Below are 24,874 nucleotides of genomic sequence, written 5' to 3' on the forward strand. Positions count from 1 at the left end.
TATTGTCACACTGCAAGTGAGAGTTTCTGTATGTATGACTTAATTATAAAATATGATGAGGTGAAGTTTTAAGATCCGCGCGCATCACTCTAACACAAAAGTAACAGGTTGAAGTTGGTTACTAAAATTTTCTGACGTTTGCGTCATTCGTTATTTTTTTGGTTTCTTCGTCCATTATTAGGACAGGCAAAGGGTTCAAGCTCGTACGGCCGTATTTGTTATTTAATAATTAATTGTCAAAGCCATCGTTGCAATATTTTTACAAAATTGTTCTTTCTACCAACAGAATACAAAGGAATAAATAATTTAAAGGATTTTTGCTTGCTGCCAAAGAAGTATAACTTCTTGCGTGCTTACATAAGGACACACACATTTTTTTATTAATAAACTAGAGATCGCCTTAAGGTATTATTATACAACGTGTTTATATTAAATTCCCATAAATTTCTATTGCTAAAATGACTAGTCCAAGAATCATATGTTCTAAAATACATATTGTGGGTGTAAATAATATTTTTTAATTCACATTATTTTTGGAGAGATGGAAAATACATTTACGTATTGAAGGCCCCGAAAAGGGGCCCATATGTCGAGCTCCGGCACCGACTTAAAACCTCCTTTTTGCTGATAGCCCTAAAGGCTTTTACAGCGAAGCCTTGGAGGCCGAAACTGTACATTGTGTCTTGATTATAACCAGTATGCTAAACTTACACTAACAAAATTAATCAAAGGGCATAATAATCAATGAAATATAATATATGATAGTGACAAGTTTTTCATTGATAAGTAGGTAAGTACAATCACTCATAATTTGATGCTCTTAGTATGCAGTGGTCCCAATTTATTCGTAAAGGTGTGTGACAAAATAATTATCAAAAATAAATGCAGAAAAACATAATTTAAAAAAAAGTTATACACCATTTGAGTCTTATAAACGGTCTCGTTAATACCTTAGAGTAATGGGAATTCAACATAAGCATATATATTTGTTAAAAAAGTTAAGATATAACTTGTTATTAAATTTATCTTTCTGCACTTATTCTACGTGTAAAGTTTCACGGTGCCAAAACTTACATTACCCTGCACCCATTATATTCATAAAAGACGATCTAAACTTTTCGCAATACGCAATAAATTTAACTATTTAAAAGCTGATATTCTCTAGCACATGTTCCAGTAACATGTAAGCTCCTTCTAGGGTTTGTATCATCTATGATCTTCCGACCACAACTGCGGTTCAATAGATTGACGTTTATAATTACATATTGAAACCGTCTACACGCCGGATTTCATGTAACAAGTTGGACATCAACGTAGATATTATTTGATTCTACGATAGTAACTAAACTTATATGTAAATGGATAGACAATAGATCCGGCAAAGCATCTCTCGAACTCTGCTATTGCGGGTGCTAGTACAATTCTTCTTCAATTGTGATAACTACTTTTAATTATAGCTCACTGCATCCCAATCTTAATTGGTTCTTTTCATGAATCTTATTATATCTTTTGCAGTGAGCTGGCGTGTTTCAAGTGTTGACTAATTGGCCTTCCCAAAGATGCGTAACGGGGTTTCAACTGCACAATTACAAAATCTATACGCTCTGTAATCTCAGAGGCCTAGGATTGAGAGGTTTTTGTTTAATCTGCAGTGCGCCGTTAGTGGCCTGGTTGGAATGCGTAAATTTTCCCTACTTAGCCCTACTGTCTTATGCGCAGAATTTTTGTTAAAGGCTTGGATTAGGGTTTTGATATGAGTCAAACCCATAGTCTTTCTCCAGTGTTTACTACACTCTTTTAAACATTATGTATCAAGGGTTGATTTAACAAAGCTCCTTGGGACACCACAAAAGCGTTTATCATGAAATTGAGTGCTTTTGGCATGAATTTTACATGTTCGTCAGCGCATTCATTGCCTTCAATACATACATGTCCTTGAATCCATTGAAAGTAAGTTGGTTTGTCTCTATCCATAATATAACTCTCTTGCCAGTTTGCCCCTCATAAATAATAAATAATGAACCCTATTCATTGTCTATGAGATCGTTAGTATAATAACTTGCACTATTATATGCCATTACATCCAAATTGTGTTAAACGATTCAACTGTAACACCCTCTTTATCTCGCCATATTGTTTCACATATTATCCTTACAATATTTTCGCTTGTTGTCACATCCATTTTGTGTTCTAAATCCCCCGTGCTTAAAGTCCAATTTGATCCGAATAGGGATCTCTGAAAGGGTTGCAAGTCGACCCACGAAATTGTCGGTAATGTAGGAATACTTTAATGTAATTGAAAAGGGATTTACATGATTCAAATACGCTTGATAAAGGCAACTAGGGATAGGTTTTCATCGTTATTGATTTATTATTTGAGGAGGTAAGGGAACGACCTGATGTAAAGCAACATCATCCGTCCCTGAGAACCAATATGATCCGAGGCTTTTTTTATTGAAAAGGAAGACAAACGAGCGTAAGGATCACCCGGTGTTTTGTGATCACATATTCTTGCAACACCACTTTTTTAAAAAGAACCCATGTTGCATCGTCCCGGAAAGAGGCTGTCCAGCAACGGGTTGTTGGTTCAATCCTAGCTTGGTACAAAGCTTCTTCTTTTATATCTTTTTTTTTGGAGGAGGACGACCAACGAGCATAAGTACATACAGGTCACCTGATGGTATGTCATCACCACGGTGTATCTGTATATTCTCTTGTACGGTGTATAGCACAAGAATCGCAAAAGCTTTACCGTCCGAGGCGTCAAAGAAACCTATTTATGAGATTGAAAACTGAAAGTACGTTCATACGTGGCGGGTGAGGATCTAACCGGGGGTACCCTGGTGAGAAACACCGGTTCTACCTATTGCTAAATGATATAAAGTCAACTATTACTTTTTAGTCATTATCTGTCGAACAAAAATAAGTGGCACGGCCGTACCATCCCTTTCTCGAAGCAGTTCAGGCCATCTTGAGCCCTATAACTATTATATTTTCTGTAACCAAGCAGGTATTGTATAAACACGGTATATTTCAAATTTGATTCAATCTGAAGCAGTAGTATAAGTATTATAACTAGTCAACGTTTCTTAGTTTTGTCACTCACTGAGTGACTGACTGACCCATCATCAAAAGTTTAAGGCACTTCAAGCAGACATAGAAGCTTGAAATTTTGAATATAATTAGCGTTTAATGTTTAAACCTAGGAAAAACTAATAACATATTTTGCAATTTTGGTCCAGTTTTCTAGATAAACCAACTGCATAAATAGCTTTGTTATCCCATATATTTCAATTTCATCTAATTTATGTTGACCTTTACGTATTAAATTGCAGGAATTCTCAATTTGCAAAATACAATAGACTAAGAAGCATTTAACGCCCAGATTTGTCAAAAATTTTAACATGACAGGATCATCCAACATGTAGCGCCCGTGCACGAGCAAAACGCATGAAACACCACACTTACCTTTGAATTGCACGATTTCGGTAATAAGTGTTGAAGCTTTAGTATGAGATTTTTTAAGCTTCGCTTTCATGGCTGACAACAGAACACAGGCAGACATTATAGGCAATAAATATATTGAATTTTATGATCCACAAGTCGGTAACTTCCTCTGGACGGCCCAAACCAATTATCATAATCATCATCATATCATGATATCATGATTGCTTTTCCTTTAGCAATCTTCTAACATATTAATTAAAAAAATAGGTTCTTCGATCATTGGCCTGTAGATCCATTTAGCCATCGTGGCGCAAATGTGTAAATAACTATTTGTTTAGTTTTTCTTGTGTTCTAATGTAATACTGTAACATATCTAATTAAATCGTTTTATGAAATTAAATTTATTTAATTATTGCTCCAATTCCTTAATAACTAACACAGATATAACTATTTAGGTGACACCCCAATTATAGGTGCAAATCGAGATCAAGTAACAAAACGGACATGAACAGAGCATTACATACGTTTTAGCAAATTAATATTAAAAAAAAATAAGTAAGAAAAACAATATTGAAAGAGACAAAAGAAAAAATTTAGGACATAACATCAACAACAAATTTCTCATACAATAAACAATATAAATGTAAAAAAAATAATATTAGTATTTCAAAATTTTAAATTACTTAAAGCTGTGAGAAACAAATCATATTCGACCTAGGAAAAAATCAAATAAATCATTGTTAATACATAAGTGACCAAACTGCAACATAAGACATATTTACACTTATTAGCTTTCGAGTGAGGACTTAAGGCGACACTAAATGCCAGCGACCTTGAGCGATATGAGTTCACGGCTGGCGGCCCGCCATCTATGTAACAAAGCCAATATTTTCAAAATTCTTGGGTGGAAAACAGTTTATATGCTCACAATCCTTGTTATTCACTACTAATCTGAATAAATGAACCTACACAAAAAAGTACAAGCTACAAGAATAACTTTTCTGAGAGAAGTACCAAAAAAATGCGTCACGCCATGCCAAAAAACTTGTTTAACTTCAAAGAAAAGTGGTAGTTCAAAAAGGCTCGGCAGTGTTAACTATAACAACAGCAAGCATTAACAACCTACAAATAAGACTTAAGGATATGTGTAACAGAATTAAGTAGTGTTCATAGCTCGAAATGCTATACTTTCACCACAAAACTTGTCTAAAAACACCATGTTTGCGTGTTTTCTGCTTATTCTTCGCTATAAGTACTATGTTTTTCTTTTGAAGCTTTGGAGATGATTAGAGAAGATATCAATAGCTTGTTGTCTTATCGGCAGCCCACCACCCTTAATATAATTATCATCACCTTTGACAGTGCAATTATGAACAGCGTTGTAGCTAATTCACGGCGTATAAACATTGCATTTAATTACGACATAAAGTTTCATTAGCGAATACTTCGCTCGGGTGTTCATATGAAGCCCTGACTCACAGACAAAGGTTTAACATCCAAAAACTAGGTTTAAAATTTAGAAGTAGACGGAGCGGACTCACTTTATGTTGTAGTCTCATTAAGTTGGCTATTTGTTTCAAGTTTTAGGTGTACTGTCTTGTTAGGTGGCAAGTTATTATACTCCACGGACTAGTAAAAAAATAAGGACTAGGTGTCACCTTACATTGTTATGTAGCCCCAAAACAAGCCGATTAACGTGTAAATATATAACTATAGCCAATATATACAATATAGCCCCACGCACACACTTACACTACTACAGGCCGATAGGCGGCCATTATGAGAATTATGATCGTCTGTGACAGATCAGTTTGCGTCTCAATAAAATATTTTAAAAATGCCGTCGTGCGTTGTGAAAAAGTGTAAAAACGATACTATATAAGTATTTGTGGCCATATATGATTATTTAAGGGATAAAAAATTGTGTAAGTAGTATCCCCCGTTTCATCATTTTATAATAATGAAAACATGTAACATTTTCAACTATATATAAGAGACTTAAACTTATCAGTATTTATTAATTATTTGAATAAAATATACTTTTTGCCTATAAATTTTTTTTTGTTTTGTCAATATGAAAATGAAATAAATTCGGTTTAAATGACGAAAGATTGTCTGATAAAATATCAAATAAATATTAGTACTCAGTACAAATGCAGTGCATTTATATTAATATTTCCTCTGGATTACAATTCATTACGCACAATCAATGGTTGCTCAGTGTGCGCTCACGGCTCAGCTGACATAAAAATTTGACGCCGTTTTGATTTTATCTGAGAAATAAGGAATAATCTCTTCAAGGTTGTTAGTATAGCAGAAACTCTCGTATAACTTTGTTATTCTTAGGATAAGTAGTTGGTGAAATGAAAACATTTTTATCTGAGGGTAGATACAAGCTTTATCCTTGGAATAAGACTTATTCTACTTTAGTGAAATCGGACCTTAATGAAACAAATCTAATAAATTATGGGGCTTACGCGAAGATTATTATTACGATCTTTGACGTTGTTCGGTTTGTCGTTGTCGTAAAATATCGGACACAATTTCCATGACGCTTTTATATCAACGTAGGTATTTTAATGGGGTTAATATTCATTTTTTTATGAAAAAACTGGAGAAGAGCAAGCCGTTAACTGATTGTAGTTGACGACCAAGTCTCGCAACTCAGTTCTACTACCATAAAAAGTAGTGAGATCCATGTTATACTAAGTTTGTCAAATTATTTAATCGCTACTTAAGAGTCCTGTCTTAAGTTACTACATAATTAGCTAACCTAACAACATCCTATATGGTCACCATATCAATATTGAAAATATTTTATGTTTTAAATAAATAGATTAACTTAGCCAAACTAACAAAGCAAATAATTTTATCCACAACAAAGTTATACAGGTCGAAAGTGGCCTGATGCTTCAAGAAAAGGATGGTACAGACGTCCGCTTGTTTTTGCTCGACTTGGCGAAAAATTCGAGAGTTTATAGGTCTCATTAGCTCTGTAATATCGCTAGTTACAGCGCCCTTCCAACACATCAATGCTATATGGCCGGTATTCTGTGCAAAGAAGTCTCCCAATTTGTCAGATTGGCAACGAAGTTTCGAACGTTTTCTTGCGTCAGGTAAAAATTATTGAAAAAGTCTCTATCAAACATCAAATTTGTTTTGTCGTTACACTAAAATATCTTGCTACGTTCTGCTATCCCTCTTGTGGACGATCTACTAAAAAGGGCATTTACTCAAATTTAATCAATTTAGGTTAATGAGAGTCGTCCTTTGGTTTATCTACGTGGTAAATATAATATTCAGCTATTTCGGTCAACAGATCAGGCTAGCTATCCAAAATACTGCTAGTATTCTTGGTATACTTCCCCCTTAATGATAGTTTTAATTTAATAGCATTGTAAATATAGTTATTAGATTTGTTTTGTTTGAGTAAATTTAATAAAACTGTTGTATATCCAGCTGGGCTTACCGCTGATTTCAATGTTAAAAATATTTTAATCCATTACCTGCTTTTGGCACTTGACCATTGAACAACATTATCTTCATAACATTTTGGTGTTATCGGTCCATCTGCGGGAGGATGAATTGATTTTTTTAAATTTGTATATTAATAGTCTCTCAAAGAAAAATTTAAAGAAATAAATATACGCTCACAAAAATCGTCAACTTATTGCTCTTAAATAGTGATTTTCATTATTATAACACTAGAAATAAGGATTGCTTGTAACTAATTCTAGTAGGCTTCACGTTTGCCACTGTTCAGGTATTATCTATAAATAAATTTAAATGTTTTATTAAAGAAAGAGATGCAATGGTTTAATTTCGCTCTTATTGAGGCTAATTTTATGTAACAGATGAAAAGCTTTGCGGTCTATATTTATTATTTAACACGGGCAAATTGGGTTGTGAAGTAAGTAGGTTTAATTATTAATTTATAAGGAACTCAACAATTCCTCTTTTAAATATATAAGATAAGGTAAGAGGTAATAAAATTAAAACTAATTACCTACTTAACAGCTTACAAGAAATCATCTTAGTGCGAAGTTAAGAGTTTAATTAATAGCAAAAGTGTTTTATGTTCATAACCAGGAGCACACATATAGCGAGACATGGCGAACATGCACCCATATACACACATAAAATTATTGATTGTAATTGATTGAGTGTCTTGGTACGAGGATGGTACGAGTAGATCAATCAACACGAACACAAACTCTTGATCAAATTTAAAGCTGAATCACTTAATCGAACATGTCGGCATAATATTATATTAGCGGAACACGCCGAGAGTTGAACTACAGCTGAGCACTAAACGATAATTCGAGCGCATCTCTAATTAATATCAAAAGCTCACAGTATGTCGAGCGCCATTTAAATATCGCACGACGTGTATGATTTTGAAGCGTTATATTCTACAATAATTAGGATTGATAGACATTAATTAGACTAGAATTGATGGACTTGGTTGCATTGGTGGTGAAAATATAGGCGTAGTCCAGGGGGCCTACTCCTAAAATCGATATTCGATATATCGTGGCATTAGTACTCTAAGCGCCTAAGCTATGTTTTGACTTTTGACACTTAGCAGCGACATAGCACAGATTATACATAGTTTGCGCATAATTCATTCACTCTAACATCGTAAAAAAATTAAAATATTAGTCTATGGTTACGATGTTGTTACGATAAACGATATGGAATACGAACATTTGTTAGAGTAGGGTAGGTGCGATATATTCGTGTTATTATCGTATCGTTCCAAATATATCGTTATCGATTTTGCGAGTAGACCTACAGCATTAAAGACATGCTTGTTGCTATATGTTTATTTTAAGGTGCGGACTGACTAGGGTTGTAAACTACAACCAAATAGTACAATATTTGTGTTGATCATGTGGCTAAGCTGCAAATGAGCATTTATTTTACCGGTTTTCTTTTGTTTATTCAAAATATACATATTTAATTGAATAATTGTTCGGTTTAAGTTTTAGAAAAATACTAGTTCTATTAAATTCTTTAAAAAGAAGAATGTTGTTGTCGCTGAAAATTCAGAGATTTTTAACTCTGTCTATTTTTGGGAAGTAACCAAATTTTTATTGGATATCTTAAATTATATATAAATATTCTATTCGGTTCAAATTTTTCTGCAAGTCCTTCTTTTGTACTGTAGTTTTTGTGTCAGATTATTTTCATTGCTTTATGTTGTAATCGACTTTTTAAGAAACCAAGTTTTGTGGATATTGAGGTATGACCGCGCCTCAATGCTACTTTTTATTTTAAAACATCTAAATATATCATTATCGACTTTTTTATTGAGATTTATGTTTATATTATTATTAGGAATTATTTTTTATATGTAGAAGGCACTGCATCTCTAGAGTTAAACGGGCACCGCTGTAAATCAGTGCTGTTTCATAGCCACGGCCGTGTTACAGATAATCCTGAGTCGGTGACCCATATCCTGCACTGCACAGGAACTCTCCAATATTAAATCAATTACTACTTTAATCAGTTCTTTTTTTGGTTTGTTTTGTACTTTTATCTTTTTATATTAAGTGTAACCTGTGAGTGTTTTGTGAAATACATGTATTTCTTTCTTTCTTAGAGTAAATCCTTGTTTGATAATCAAATTTATTGTTTTTTTAATCAGATTATTTACTATCAATTAGTTGGGTAAAGTTATTTATATTTTTACTACACCAGCTTTATCTTTTGCACCTTTATTTCTTGACTTCCTTGGCCAAAGCTTCCCGCCTACAGCATCTATTACATCACTCCATCCTTAAAATTGTTATTCTCATCCTATTCTGTTTCTTTTCCCATCAGTGTCTGCCAGACTGTGAGTCTTTTGCTCCATTTGTCCAAACCTTTCATATCAATGTTCATATTATTTTGTTTTCTACATTTGTTGATTTGTTTGTTTTTTCTCATGTAGGTTTTTAAATTTCATCATTTTGTTGATAGTAGGATTAAAGATAACCTCGTAGATCTTTGTGTAAGGGGTTTATGCTGATCTCCAGAAGGTCAAAAACTTATATCTTGCGTTAATATTGATCCATAAATGAAATTAATAGCTTCATAGCTTCTCTGTTCTCAATACAATGGCTGATAATCTTTAATTGCAACAATACCTTCTTATTCCAGCCACATCACAAGAACTGCTAGCTGGCTGCCTCCGGTGGAGAACTGGCCAACTAGAGATGACAGTGCTAGTCAAGAAGATGCTATTCTTCCGTACGGATGGGAACAGGCGCTGGACAGCAAGGAGAAGTCTTATTACATCAAGTTAGTATCAATAGATGTCACCAACGAAGAAGATTGATAGCAAGTCGTTGACTATTAAGAGATTAACGCTAAACTGCAAAAGAGAGCTGTTCGTGCTTTATATCAGCTTGGTTATAGACAGTCTCTCAAAGAACATTTTAAAGAAATAAATATTATGACTGTTCATTGTCAGTACATTTATGAAAATTTAATATATGTTCATAAAGATCGTCACCTTTTTGCTCTTAATAGTGATTTTCATTATTATAACACTAGAAATAAGGGATTGCTTGTAACTAATTCTAGTAGGCTTCATAAGATACATAACAGCTTTAAGGGAAAATGTATACACTTTTATAATCAGTTAAAGTCCCAGCCACTGTTCTGGCATTATCTATAAATAAATTTAAATGTTTTATAAAAACATGGCTCTGTCATAAATCCTATTACTCCAATTTCTAAGTGATTGGACAGCCTGGGACTAGATTATGATTATTTTATAGCGATAGAAATGACTGTACAATATTTTATATTTTTATTGAAAAGAGCGCATAAAAAGAATGCTGGAAGAGTTTCTTGCGGCGTTTCTTCTCTCTCAGAGCGCTATTTGTTTCCGAAGCGGTAGTAGTATCTAGTATATTAGAAATTACATCAAAAAGAATTCTAAAGGAATCAATTTTGAGAAAATAAATGCCATTTTTGCCTTTTCAACTCATTTTTATACACTTACAATGCAAAGGATGGCAACGCTCCTCTGATTCCTCTGGTGTTGCAGGAGAATGTGGGCGGCGGTGATCACTTAACGCTCGTTTATCCTCCTTGTGTGTGCCGCGCGTATCTATATTCACTGGCCTTGCCCGCGATTTGAATCAAATTTTATCAATGAATTAAATTAATAATTTATATTTATTAAAGTAAAATTTATTTCAATTTATGATAATATTTTATCTACAAATACATATTTTAGCGACAATATCTTAGTAGAAAATTGTCCATGTGTTGGTTTGACGCTGGTATCACTAACTCTTACAGTAGTGCACACGCCTGAAGCAGTCTAGTAGCGCTACTTCTTCCACCTTTCCTAACTACACAAAGATCAATTTTCAAATCAGCGGTGTAGCCCAATTGTGGACATACAGGCCCCATGATTCTGTTTATTTTATAAAAAAATTTCAATATCAGAGATAAGCGCGTGTAAACAAACATATAACCTTTTTTTAACTTTATAATATACCTAGATTTAAAAGAGTCACGGACTGATTTATGTTGGTCTGATCAAAGTTTTTAAATATTTTCTAAAAAAAATGTGATGGTTTTTTTATACGTATCTGATATATAGCTGTCGTATATTTGGTCTAGCGAATTTGTGCTGCAGAAGAGGGCTATTCGCGCGACTTATAACATAGGTCCTAAAGAATCATTAAGAGAAAAATTTAAAGAAATAAACATTTTGACTGTTGCTTCTCAATACATTTTTGATAATGTTCTGTGTGTTCATAAGCACATTGAGGAATTTTCTAGAAACTGTGACATTCATAATGTTAACATGAGGAACAAACAAAAACTTGTTATGCCTACTCTCGGTTGGGTCGAGTTAGTAAGTCTTTTGTTGGGCGATGTATATGCTTCTACAATATGATCCCAGAAAATGTACAAACAAATGTGTTACGAAATTTAAAAGAATTGTTAAAAAACGTTTGTGTGGGAAAGGTTACTATAGCATAAACGATTTTCTTAATGACACCACGGACTGGGAATAAAGTGAACACCCTCAGGCTCTTTAATTATAAATGTTTATTGTATGATATCACATTGTAATCCATATTTTATATTAAAAGAAAGCCCGCTGAGTTTCTTGCGCCCATTCTTCTCAGGTCTGAGGCAGTCTCTTTTGACTGGGTGGTAGTTTTTGACGTTCGATAAGTGATTTTAAATCCTATTTTGAATAAAAATATTTGAATTTGAATTTGAAACCTTTTTTTTTAGATCTTCTAAAAGAAATTTGATTTCTACTTTCTCTAAAAAGACTTTTTTATGTATGAGGAACTTTGTAGCACACACGGTATATGCACAAATATTATATTATTAACTCTCACTTCTGGGATTAATTACACAAATCAAATTTGAAAACAAAATTTATGAACGATGCGGGACTCGAACCCACGACCTCTCGCGTTCCGTTCGAGGAAGTTTTATTTATTTATGTAATATTATATTTATTCACCCTATCTCCAGCTTGGAGTGTTATTTCCTAAAGCATTCCCTTTATTTTTTCGACTGATTAATACAGACGTAAGCGCATTAAAAAAAAACAAACAATACTAATTTATAACATTAGTATCATCATCATCATCTTCATCACCATCATCATAATTATTAGTATAAATAGTAATTATTCTAATAATGTATATACTAAGGTACTAACCTTACGTGTAATGACCAAATTCCAGTCACATCAACAAGACAACGACCTACGTGGCGCCAGAGAGTACCTCGAACGAGACGCCACCGGCTCCCAGAGATGTGGTGCTCGAGAGAGACCCAGACCTTGGGTTTGGGTTCGTGGCCGGCTCCGAGCGACCCGTGCTGGTCAGGTTCGTGACGGACAACTCCCCGAGTGTCGGCAAGGTGGGTAAACAGTAATTTATATTTAAGTAGTAATTTATACAATACTAGCTGATCTGACAGACGTTGTTCTGTAGATTATTAAAAAAACACTGTTTTATAGGACTTTGCCAATATTATTTCATAACATCAAGAATTATTTCGTAAAAAATGCACCCTGTTGTTAAAGTGAAATAGTTTCACAGCGGAACTGTCAAACCGTGCGCCACTAAATTCTCTCATAGAAAAATATTAAAAACAAAAATAATTATGGGTCCCAAATCATCAAATAAAAACTATCCTATCTCCCAAGTTGGACTAAACTGCACTCCATGAATTAATCCCCATTAAAATCTGTTCTTTAGTTTAGGAATCCATCGCGGACAAACAACGTGTCACGTAATTTATATATATTAAGATTATTAATATATCATAATAAACATAAGGTTGTAGTTCCACTCCCAAATAACCACACCACTGTGTGGATCTTATAATCCTAATATACACCAAAGTACTATTAAAATTGTGCTGCTTTAAAAAGTTCACCGTGATTTTACGGTACCTTTTGTAAACTCTTTGTTAAGGTCTACATGATTCTAGAGGAACCAAGTTGCATAGAGTACTTGTACACATTTTCTGTACCAGAAAAACACTCACGATGTTTGTTGAATTGTTGAACAAAATTCGGTTTGGCTCATGTTTCAGTTGGAGCCGGGTGATCAGATCCTGTTCGTGAATGGTGAAGATGTGAGCTTAGCAGCCCGCGAGCAAGTCATCTCAGCAGTTCGATCCTGCTCCGACAGAGTTACGCTGCGAGTCTGCCAGCCGGCGAGGAGTGGCAACCCTGCTAGGAGGTCGGCGTTCCTCTCCGCAGCCAAGAGGGCCAGGTTGCGAGCCAGACCCACCAGGGTTAGGTTTGCAGACTCCGTTCAGCTCAATGGAGCCCCTATGTACCCTGTAAGTATCATATGGACAGTTAACTTAAGACTTTCTTGTTTGATAGCGTTTGTATCATTTATAAAACCATTATTTAATTAATTAAAATAAATATAAACAAATAATTATAATAATAACTTAACTATAACGCAGCTAACAACCCCCTTCTCCAGATACATAATCTACTAGTCTTTTTCTGGAACGAGATGCCTCTGACAACGGGATGACTCTACAATGGACCCTGTGGTTCATTGGGTAATGATGACGTGGATGAACTTACACGGCAGGGCTCAGTGACTCTATTGGCTAGCCCAATGTCACTCTTGCTCACTGCTCTGCAGCCAAATGGGTTCATGGATACGTTCTCTTACCAAATACCTCACAAGTTGCAGATAGTTGAAAGAAGCGCAAGCGAAAGATAGCCTAAATTGATGCGTCGGTTCGTCAGCTTATACAAACATGATATCCTTGTTATGGTAGGTCCCTCAGCGGATGACACACTTCTAAATAAGCACCTTTTCATCTGTGTAACGGTCAGGCCTTACCACATGTTTGACCGAAGATGAGACGGTCACTCATGTAATCCTGGAATGCGTAGGAGAGGTTTACCAACGGGCATTAACCTTTACTAATCTTCTGAGACCTACTTGGAGTAACTGACCGACACTGCTCGCAAAATGACCTTGCTTGTATCCTTCCTTCTTTTTGAAGTGGGTCGAAAATAGAATCAAACAAAATTATACAAATGATTTGAGATTTCTTTAGTGTTAATTCCGCCAGTATTTGTCTTTAAACAATTCGACACGTGTTTCGCCTCTACACGAGGCATCCTCAGGACGTGTTGTCTCGCCAAAATCTGGCACGAGACTCTAGACTCGAGAGAGTCGAAACACGTGTCGAATTGTTTAAAGACAAATACTGGCGGAATTAACACTAAAGAAAACTCAAATCATTTGTATAATTATGGATTTCCGCATATAAATTCCGCCGATTAATTTTATCAAACAACATATAAATAAAACTCTTGTTTCAGCCTTCTGCATTCTCTCTGGGTGATCTCTGCCTTCCTCCAATGGCAAACGTACTGAAGGTGTTCCTGGAGAACGGTCAAACGAAATCATTTAAATATGACGCGACAACGACCGTGGCAGACGTCATTACCAGTCTCAAAGATAAGCTTTGTATCTCCGCCGAGGATCACTTCAGCTTGGTGGTGGAACATGTGAAGAGTATGAGAAGAAACAAGCTCACCCTGTTGGATCCCAAGGAATCTTTAGCGAGGGTGCGTAGGTATTTATTACGAATCCTGCTTTTAGTAGGATAATTTTATTAATTTCAAAAAATATCAAAAACCAACCTTAATAATATTGTTTATACAATATTAACAATCAATTTGATGTTGAAGAGAACGGACTTATGATGATGCATCAGAAATACTTAAAGATAGTGTCCCAAAGGCTATTTTTGGGATCTTTGGTGAATTTACTGTCGGTCAATGAGCGACCATATATCCACACAAAGATTTTCACAAATAAATGAAAAACTATCAACGAATTTCCTACAGTGGTGTTTCAACATCTCTGCGGCCTTAGAATTTGGTATTAAGAGTGAAATAGTTCTGCCTTTCAGTAACTAAGACAGATTTCAAATGACAACAGTTCTTGTTATCATTTTCCAGATAGCGGCACGACCTGGCTCGCATAAGATGCGCTGTCTCTACCGCATAGTATTTATGCCAACATCAGCTGCAGAACTAGCGCAGCAGGATCTAGCCGCGCTAGAGTATCTGTACCTGCAGTGTTGCAACGATGTGGCGCAGGATCGCTTCGTGCCGGAGTTGCAGCCGGAAGTGGCGTTGCGTTTGGCAGCGCTACACATACACCAGCACGCGTTGGCACACAATATGGCGCCCGCCAAGCTCACTGTGAAAGCTGTTGAGTAAGTTTTTATGATAATATTGTGTCAACCCAACAACTCACACGCTACTATTATAGATATTATTTCTGATTCTTTAACTAAATTTAGAAGTAATTTGTAAACAACATTTTCTTTATAAATATTAGTCTTCCATATTTTTATTAATATTTAATGCGTATCCACACCGAGCGATATTGTTTTAACGCAAGCTGTGTGCCTGTAATTGGGTCTGCATATCTATTAATAATATGAATTTTGGTCGTAACTAAGATGTAAACCTCGTGACAAACCTTATCATCATCAGCCGGACGACGTCCACTGCTGGACAAAGGCCTCCTCCAAAGATTTCCACGACGATCGGTCCTGCGCTGCCCTCATCCAATGTATTCCGGCGATTTTGACCAGATCGTCAGTCCATCTTGTGGGGGGCCTACCAACACTGCGTCTTCCGGCAAACCTTATAAATAAATAATAAAGAGTAGAAATGAGCATGCGTCTACTACCACTACGAGTTCTTCGTGGCCCATGCTCTTTTGAAACATGAGATAGATCACAGTTTGTGTACTGATTAACTGGAAGACAGCTTTTTGATGACAACACTGTCTATGAATTCTTTTAGACTGTGCTCTATTTATAGTATTTGAATTTATCCGCGACTTTGTCCTCTGTCTTGGATTTAAAAATGATTTCAAATACGGTTTCTTGCAACCCCTAAAACCTTGGAAACAGTTCCCTTTCCTTTTAAAGCTTTCTTAGGCCGTCACTCAATATGTTAATATGTGGACCCGACCTACCGACCGATTCGCTACATGTACCCTCCGGAGCTGTTAAAATTTTCGGGATAAAAAATACCCCTCCTTTACAAAACGAGATCCGAAGGCCAAACGAGATATTTACGTTTTGAAAATCGCTTATGTCTGGAGAAATCAAACACCACTTTAAAACACTCAAGTATAATCTGCATGGCACAACAAATTTATAATAAATTGCCAGAACATGTGAGAAACTGGCCTAAAAGGGAACATAAAATATGTTTAGCGCATAAATGTTACTATAAGATCAGTGAATTTTTAATAGAAAATGACTTTGAAGCTTTGAAATAAATACATTCATAATATTTTTTCTTAATAATGATATGGTCACTCTTATGTTTAACTTCATGATGCGATTAATTTAATTCAACTTTATTTAATGATGTAATCAATTTTGTTTTGTGATAATTATTGTGATATGATTATAATTTCTATATGTAAAATATTTGTATGCTCAATAACGGGCACGACTTGGAGAGCTAAAATGTATTTAAATCATCTAATAACCCTTGTCAACAAATAAAGATCCAGAAATGTTGATGATGATCATTAATAATGGAGTCAAGGGTGCAAACAAACAAACTCACATTCTATAATATTATAAGGTACTTTGCCTCTTATGGGAAGTTATATCCACTACCAATTGACATCTGCACCGACAGAGTTCTTTTCTAATACTTGGCGCGAACGATACTTATTTGCTGGTACATTGTACTGCTGCGAAGTCGCTATTAATGCGAAGTTTACTTCGATGTTATGGGATATTTTTCACGTATCAGAAGGGAGTTCGGGTTGGAGCGGTTTGTGCCGTGCAGCTTGCTGGAGAGCATGAAGCGGAAGGAACTACGGCGGCTGGTGGCGCACTTTCTCAAGCTGAACGCGCAGATGACGGGCGGTCAGAGACAGCTGACACAGCTACAGGTCAGATAGCGATGATACCAAAGACTAACAATATACTAGACAACCATAGCGAGCGAGAAAGAAGAACATCTCTAACGGAGGTACTGCAAGATAGACAAGGTTAGCGAATCTATTGTGACTGTAACCCATTTTGATTGGCAAGTCGAAAACAGTAAGCCAGGCTTGGCGATAAGGTGAACTGCAGCTCCGAACCTAAATCCATTGTAACCATATTTTTATGAAAAAAAAAGAATGGCGCTGAGTTTCTCGCGCGCGTTCGTTTCAGGTCTTGGGCACACTTGTTCGAATGGGTGGTAGTTTTTGACTTTCAGTAACTGATACAATATTCTATATTAAATAAAAATTTAAAATTTGAATACAACTCGTTCTGTATCGAGGTTGCATATTCCGATACCACATCCCGCCACTTTGTACACTCATGTATCGAGCTGTCTTCATTACTTTTGCATTTAAAATTTTATTATAATAATAAAATAATCTGTGTGACATGGGATTTTGATTCTGCGAGTAAAATCCTCTTTCAGCCGTTCCAACAAAGTCGAATACGTTGCTTCTAAAACAGTATTTAATTACTGTCTATAATATAGATACTAATAAATGGAAAGCCGGTTGTTTGTTCGGTTTTACTGCGAAAATTACAGAACCGATCGGATTAATACTTATACCATAAAATGCAGCGTATTTCGGAGAAGGTTTTAGTATTAAATTAATTTTATTTGATAAATAGTTTAATGAATCCAAACAAAATTTGAATTTATTTATAAGAAAATACTGCTTTTTAATACATAAAAATACTTAAATTTAAAATAAAAAAAAATACGTGTAGAAAAAAATTCCGCGTTGGATATGCTGACCCGTTAGCCGATATAGATTTCCCACCGCTTGAGTTTCTAGAAACTCCGCGTATCTGGACCCCACAGCTAACTGTCTCATAACTAAACATTATTAATCTTGGTGATATATTAGATCTGTTGTGATTTTCAGGCAAAGCTCCATTATTTGGACATCGTGGGCGGACTGCCGAGCTACGGCGCGAAGTGCTTCAGTAGTACCCGACCCGAGCGAGTGTTGCTGGTGTCGCCTCGCTTCGCACTCAGTCAGATTGTCGGCAGAAGTAACTCTGTGGTAACAAAACTTTTTAATACTGAGATATAGACGAGCAGTTTTTTTTTTTATTTATTTATTGTTCAAAATATACAAGATACAAACTACTAAACAAATTAAGCCATCCTCATGAAACTTAAGATTTTATGTGAGGAATAGCGAGTTCACTTTTTCTAAACTTAAAATATTTTAATATGAAATAATTATTATTCTAAAAATATCCATTAAAGTCGAAAAAAATTACAATAACATGACTGAATTAAATAGCAAAGGAGACATAACAAAATAAAAACAAACAATAACACTAGAAATAATGAAAAATGAGACATCCAGGCTTTTCTTTTCTAGTATGTGGGCATGTGTATGTGTAGGCATTTCCTAGAGTATGTGGCCACAATCAGCGGCACTCATTCCCTAGAAATGTCTCTTACATAGCCCTAAAATCAATGATTTTGTAATTCTGGTATCTCTAATAGAATGTGGCAAGTCATTTTGGGCAATATATAGTTCCATTTTCTTTTACCATATATGTTATTGGTTTTTGGCAACTCTAACCTATTATAGTTAGCCAATTTACGCACCCTACCTTTTAATCCCTTCATGTTAAGATACTAAATTTATCGAAGTACGAACCCTGTAATGACCTACTCAACAAATGCGGACCGGATATATATATTGGTATGGGTATTTATTTTCATATTGATTCAATTTTTTAAAACGCCCTTGGTTCAAGCTCTTATAAGACTAGGTGTATGTTAGTTTTTCTCACGTCTTCCTCAGCATCCCTTTTTCGTCGAAAGGCTATTTAAACCACAATAAAACCTATCCTTTTTATTTGTAGAAAATATCTTTGTGTTAGTATAAGTACTTATAATTATAACATGGATTGCCATACTTTACTTCAAAGAGGATTTATCTAATCTTTTTTTTAAATAAAACACTTTTAAAGGATTAAAACGTGTGTAATTGTAACTGTGTTTTTACATTCGATTTTTGCGTAAAAATTACTTTTTTATTACGTTTCAAGACCTTTCCAGATTCCGTTTTGTGGGGGACTAAAAATGTAACTTTTACGCAAAAATGTACTTTAAAAACACAGTTACAATTACAAGCGTTTTAATCCTTTAAAATTGTTTTATTTAAATGTGTAACACTTGCGTTAATCAAAGAAAATACTAGTCTTTTTTTAAATGGAGATTTATGTGTGATAATAACGCAAATAACAGTATAAATTATATTACAGCCGCAATCAATCGCTAATTTTGAGGAGATTGAAAGCATTCGAGTGAAGAGCGAGTACTCGGGCAGTGCGGAGGTGGTCATCTTCTTACAGAGGGACAGAGTGCTGGCGCTTCTGATGGACGAGCGAGACGCCACTGAGATGCCTCTAGTTATCGCTGGGTTAGTTAAAGATGTACATCTTTTGGCGCATTAGGGAAAAATTATGAGAGTGAAGTTATTACGATTCACGCGCACTCCGACACGCAAATTCAACACCCTAACGTTAGCTGGTTAACTAGCGGCCGTTACCAATATTCAGTCTATATCAAAATTGTAACTCTCGTTGACTTTTCTGTCCCAATAAACTTATCGACGGTAACTCACCTTATCCGTACACGCTGCCTGTCAATGGGAGGACGTATAGCTTACCACTTACGATAGAAGTTTGTATGGAAATTGCAATTTACCAATATAAGGCGATATGAATGACTTGTCGGGTATATTGGGACAGCTTCAGATTATTGACAGCTGAAGTATTACTGACAGTAGAAGGTAGTAATTTATCTCTATCTGCAGATTATATAATGGGAACGGCCGTTAATCATTTGTATCATACTTCAGCTACCAAGCCTGTTGTATCTCATGTCTACTGAACCACAACCAATGTTCGAGACTTAAATCGATTTCAATATATAATTTCATTTTATATACAAGTTTTAAAATAAAAAAATAATTTCTCTAAAATTGTATAATACTACTTTAAGTATATTTAATTACATGTTATTTAACTAAATTTGTTTGTTTATTAATATTTTTATTGGTTGTTTTGAATAACTTTTTTATTACAATATTGTTTTTTCTACAAACGTAAAATATCACGTGGAATTTTTTTTTAAGGATTTTGTTTTTATTACGCCAAAGAAGAATTACTTCTTGCGTGCGTACATAAGTACTCACACTGTTTTTTCAGTAACATAACTTTAATTTTTTGTAATTTTAAAAAGGAAACCTTCTTTGATGGCGCTGAATACTTTCATTGTGGGCATTGAATTAGAATGAGATATCGTCACTTGGGAACCGTCCTTTAGTAACCAAAGGATTTAAATACTACGTAAAAAGAGGCAGGACTGCCTAGGTGAAAATTGAAATTTAATTATGTATGAAACGTGCAGTGGTTTGACATAAGTAGTAATTACGGTACGAGTGTGGCGATTGGCGACGAAGTATAATCCGGCTAGTTTTGAAAGCGAACAGTTGTTATAAACGTAGTGGATTTCGGCTATCTCCGTTTTTTACACGATAGCCGTCATCTGTCAATCTATCAATGACTGCATGTTTCATACAATCGAGTGAATCGCTTTTTTATTAGAGTAATATCTAATACTAGCTGACCCGGCAAACGTTGTTTTGCCATATAAAGTATAATTCACGCGATAGTTTTATAAATAATAGCCTAAGTGTTATTCTGGTGTATAAGCTATATTATTGCAAAGTTTCATCAAAATCCATACGGTAGTGTTTGCTCTAAAGAAGTTCAAACACACATCCAGACATATAAACTTTCACATCTATAATATTAGTAGGATGTAATCTCTTTTTTATAATAATCTAGTTTATTTTTTATTGGGTTCACTTACTTCAAAGATGCTCAAATTTTAAAATTTTGCTTTTATTGCTAGTCCTGTGATAATTAAACTAAAAATTCTGCTCTTTATAGAAAAAGCATTAATCCGTATCAGTATTTATAACTGAAAAAACTTGTTTTTCAGTTACTACAAAGTTGCAACCGGAAAGGAATTAAATGTTGAAATAGAAAGAGAATTATTAACTGAAGATATCGGTAAGTTTAAATCGCTTGCAAAGTGTACCGTATACGAGCCAAAAAGTTTTTTAATTGACCCATATAGAAACTACATAAGTATGAAATGTTGTATTTTTTATTTTTATTTTAGCGCCACCGTACTTGTCACAGCACCACGTCGTGCCTGCTAAATGGAGCTACATCAACTATGACGACCAAGCCCTTCGAGAGAAAAAACACTTTGCGATATTTACAATGCCTCCTCCATACCTTTCAACACCAGAACAAACCAAACCTCTCGACAACAACATGAATTCCAATATAGCTAATAGAAATAGTAGCAATAATTCTAGTCCCTTACTAGGACATTCTAGATCAGAGCTTGATGATATTCAATTCGAGAAATGTAAACGAAGCGAATTTAGACTTTTCGATCCGAATGACCCTTGTTTCTTAGATGATGGAATGGGCTTTGATTTACAAAGTGTCTTATCCATGGAGTTATTAGAAAGCGCTACAAACCCAAAACTTGTCGAAGCTAAAAACGAAGAAGTTCTGAGACGAGTAGCAGAAATGCAAAAGCTGGTTGAAAATTCCGAACAGTACTTGACTGAAAACTGTGATGTTTATAACGAAAATGTATATAATGGTATATTAAGAGATGAATTAGTTGGTAGAGAGACTTGTGTTGATAACATTGAAAGTGATACGGAATCCAATACTAGTAGAATGTCTGAAGCTGATGCCCCTGGTGTCCTTAAGCACAGTGATTCTTTGTTGTTACTAACCGAAACTATCAGTCAAGGTTTGAGTGCTTTAACTGTAGCAGAAAACAAAGATAAATGCAGTGATTTAACAGTCCGTCAATCACAAGGTCTTAGTGCTATATTGAATAATTGTGGCCTAACCGATGCCTTGTTGGCTCTTAATAGTGATATGGTGTACTCAGAAAGTGATAATGATTCATCATATACACCAACAAGCAGTCCTGTAAGAAAACACCTTAATAAGCCACCAAATAAAGCTGTTAGAACAAGTTTTGGCTTAGTTAGTCCTGATCTTAGTGGTGATTGTAAAGAACCAAATCTTAAAGAATATTTAAAACAACTTAGAGAAAAATCAAACAGGGAAGATAATGCATCGGAATTCTACTGTCAAGATTCTGTAGTCGACACTGATGCTGAGCTTATAGATTTAACACTTATACCTCCACCACAGACTCCAGATGAATTAGATAGTGCGTATCAAGTGCCTCAAATATTACCTGTTGTTCCACCGTCTTTTGCAGATGATAGTGATAAAGACTGTGTGGATGGAATTTCAGAAAAAGGCACTGAACTTGATGAATTTATTGCTAATGTAACAGTACATCCACCTACAGTTAAAATAACACCTGCTATAGAGCTTACTCCAGAAGAAATCATGTCTTACATTATTCCCCCTCCTCCTATTTCTAATACATCAACATTAGACAAAGAGCAGCCAACATATAGTAATCAAAGTCAACTGACAGATGATTCTCTGAAAAAACAAAAGAATACCAACGAAGCTAAATATGCGAATGGAGATGTAGTAAAAGGAGCCTTAAGCGTGAGTGAAATTAGGAATATGTTTACAGCAAAAACACTCAGTGATGCCAGAAATAGTCTCCTTTTAAAAGATAAGGCCAAAGGTCAATCAAAATCGGATTCACCAAAATCAAAACGAAAAAGTTTAAATTGTGAAAAACAAGCAAACGGCAACGCACATATTATCGAATATCCAACTGTAGAAAGAAAAGGCATGTTTTCATGTTGCAGTAAAGATAAAAATAAAAATGAAGATAGCGATGAAATGGAACAAATTGAGAGCTGCTTACCCAATTCCGATTCCATGCCAGATGTTTGCGAAGTCCGACCTCCACCGAGAAGAAAAAGCAATGAAATAAAGCAACCACCAGAAAGACCGCCAAAAACACCACCAACTCCAGCCCCTCGACCTAGATCTAACTCATTCACTTGCACGAACAACGAATTAAATGTAGTCGAAATACCTAATAACTATAACACATTGAACAGCAGAAAATTTTCTTACAAATTGGTTTGTGACATGAATGAAGGCCACATACCTCCAGAAATTCCACCTAGATTAGAAAATGTTGCGTTATCCCCTCCTCCTCCAATACTACTGCCCCCAAAGAAACCTCCACTCCCTCCTGTTCCAAGCATAGAAGTCCTAAGGCTAAAAACCTCCCAAAAAACATTTCCCGTGCGAAATTCTGAACGTCTAGCTAGCATTGGATCACCACATTTTCAAAGAAATTTAAACTCGTATAGAAATCTAGAATTAGAAAGCAGATTGACTGATGATGAATCTCGAAGTGTAAGATCTACACAGAACTACAGCTCCCTAACGCTACAAAATCGCCACGTAAGATCGAATTCTGAGACAAAGAATACTATTCTAAAAAACCGTGAAATGTCGACAGCACTTTCACTATGCTCGCCACAAATGAACCGACGATTTAGTAATAGACCGGATATTTTAAATGGTGCGCCGGTGAGTGATCAGAGAGTATTTAGTCCACCACTAAATGAACGTAAAATTCGAAAAGAAACTCCAAGTCCTACACCGAAGGTCCAAAATCACGTGAGATTTAAAGAAGATGTGGTTGATGATATTCCGACACCGCCGTCGCCTCCTTCGGTGAAGTTTCTCGAGCTGCAGCCAGGGAACAACGGGCGTGTGTCTATAGAGAATCTGTTGCGAAAGACTGAGGTAGCGGTGGACGGACTTCTACAACGACTGCATCAGGTGGCACAGAAGTGCTCTCACCAGCATGCGCATGGTGGCGGTGAGGATATAGATGAAGTCAAGTTTCAGGTATGTCATCAGACATTAGTATAGTTGTAATGGTGATTACATCGGGCTACTTAGGGTATAAAACACAAAAATCAGTGTTTCGTTCTCGACAATTTCCTCCACCAAAAGTTAACCAATTGTAACTAAATTTTGTAAACTGAATTACGGAAAGAGACACGTATGGGTATAATGGGTGCTGATGATAATGCTCTTTAGATAAGTACACTCTGATTTAAGGTACCTCTGTCAAAACGACCGGGAAACACTACGAAAGTCATAAGTAATTCACAGCTTGATTGTTTAAACGTGAAAGAAAATTCTTTGAAAACCGTACTGTGATTTTATGATGACCCATGACAACCATAGTTTTTTGCTAATCTCCTCATATACCTGTGACTACATCACTATGTAGTTCAAGATTTTGTAAAATGTTCTTAATTAAAAGCATAAGTTATTCTGCATATCATGCGCCATGCCAGTGAGCGTCCTGTCTAAAACAGTCTACCCGTTTGGGAGATTAGCCGCAAATTTAAACTGAGGGTAAATGTGTCTAAGCTATTATTTGATATTACAAAACAGATTATACTTTGTTATGTATTTATTAATCGAAATATTAATAATGAGTAATGAAGTAAGTATATTGCAGCGTGCCCGTAGTGAGCTGACATCATGCGCAGTATCCCTGGTGGGTGCGTCCAGGACTCTCGTGGGAGCTCTCGGGTCCGCCAGTGAGAGTGCCGCGGCCACGGCACTCGCTGACTGCCTGACACCGTTGAGACGGCTCTCCGACCTAGCGCAGGTAAAATGATCGGACATACATTTCGTAGTCAAGTCAAACATATTTATTTATTGAAATTGTTAGAAATCGTTCGTGCTTAAAGATATTTTTATGAAAATAAAGGACAAGACGAGCTGGACATTCAGCTGATGGTAATTGATACGCCCTGCCCATTACAATGCAGTGCCACTCAGGATTCTTGAATAATTCAAAATTCTGAGCGGCACT

General features: G+C 35.5%; 1 protein-coding gene across 2 annotated transcripts in view; it reads left to right on the forward strand.

Annotated features, from left to right (window-relative positions):
- Positions 1–24,874, forward strand: part of LOC126974904 (uncharacterized) — a 225,559-nt gene that overhangs the window by 195,785 nt on the left and 4,900 nt on the right. For both annotated transcript variants that reach the window (XM_050822626.1, XM_050822627.1), the window contains 11 exons: positions 9,592–9,732; positions 12,162–12,339; positions 13,021–13,272; positions 14,285–14,533; positions 14,930–15,189; positions 16,760–16,901; positions 17,886–18,026; positions 19,249–19,406; positions 20,996–21,066; positions 21,179–23,889; positions 24,515–24,667. In XM_050822626.1, the coding sequence (XP_050678583.1) occupies positions 9,592–9,732; positions 12,162–12,339; positions 13,021–13,272; positions 14,285–14,533; positions 14,930–15,189; positions 16,760–16,901; positions 17,886–18,026; positions 19,249–19,406; positions 20,996–21,066; positions 21,179–23,889; positions 24,515–24,667 (4,456 nt within the window). The remainder of the gene's footprint in view (positions 1–9,591; positions 9,733–12,161; positions 12,340–13,020; positions 13,273–14,284; positions 14,534–14,929; positions 15,190–16,759; positions 16,902–17,885; positions 18,027–19,248; positions 19,407–20,995; positions 21,067–21,178; positions 23,890–24,514; positions 24,668–24,874) is intronic.

Source organism: Leptidea sinapis, chromosome 34 (genome assembly GCF_905404315.1).
Source record: "Leptidea sinapis chromosome 34, ilLepSina1.1, whole genome shotgun sequence".
In the NCBI taxonomy this organism is placed as follows: Eukaryota; Metazoa; Arthropoda; class Insecta; order Lepidoptera; family Pieridae; genus Leptidea; species Leptidea sinapis.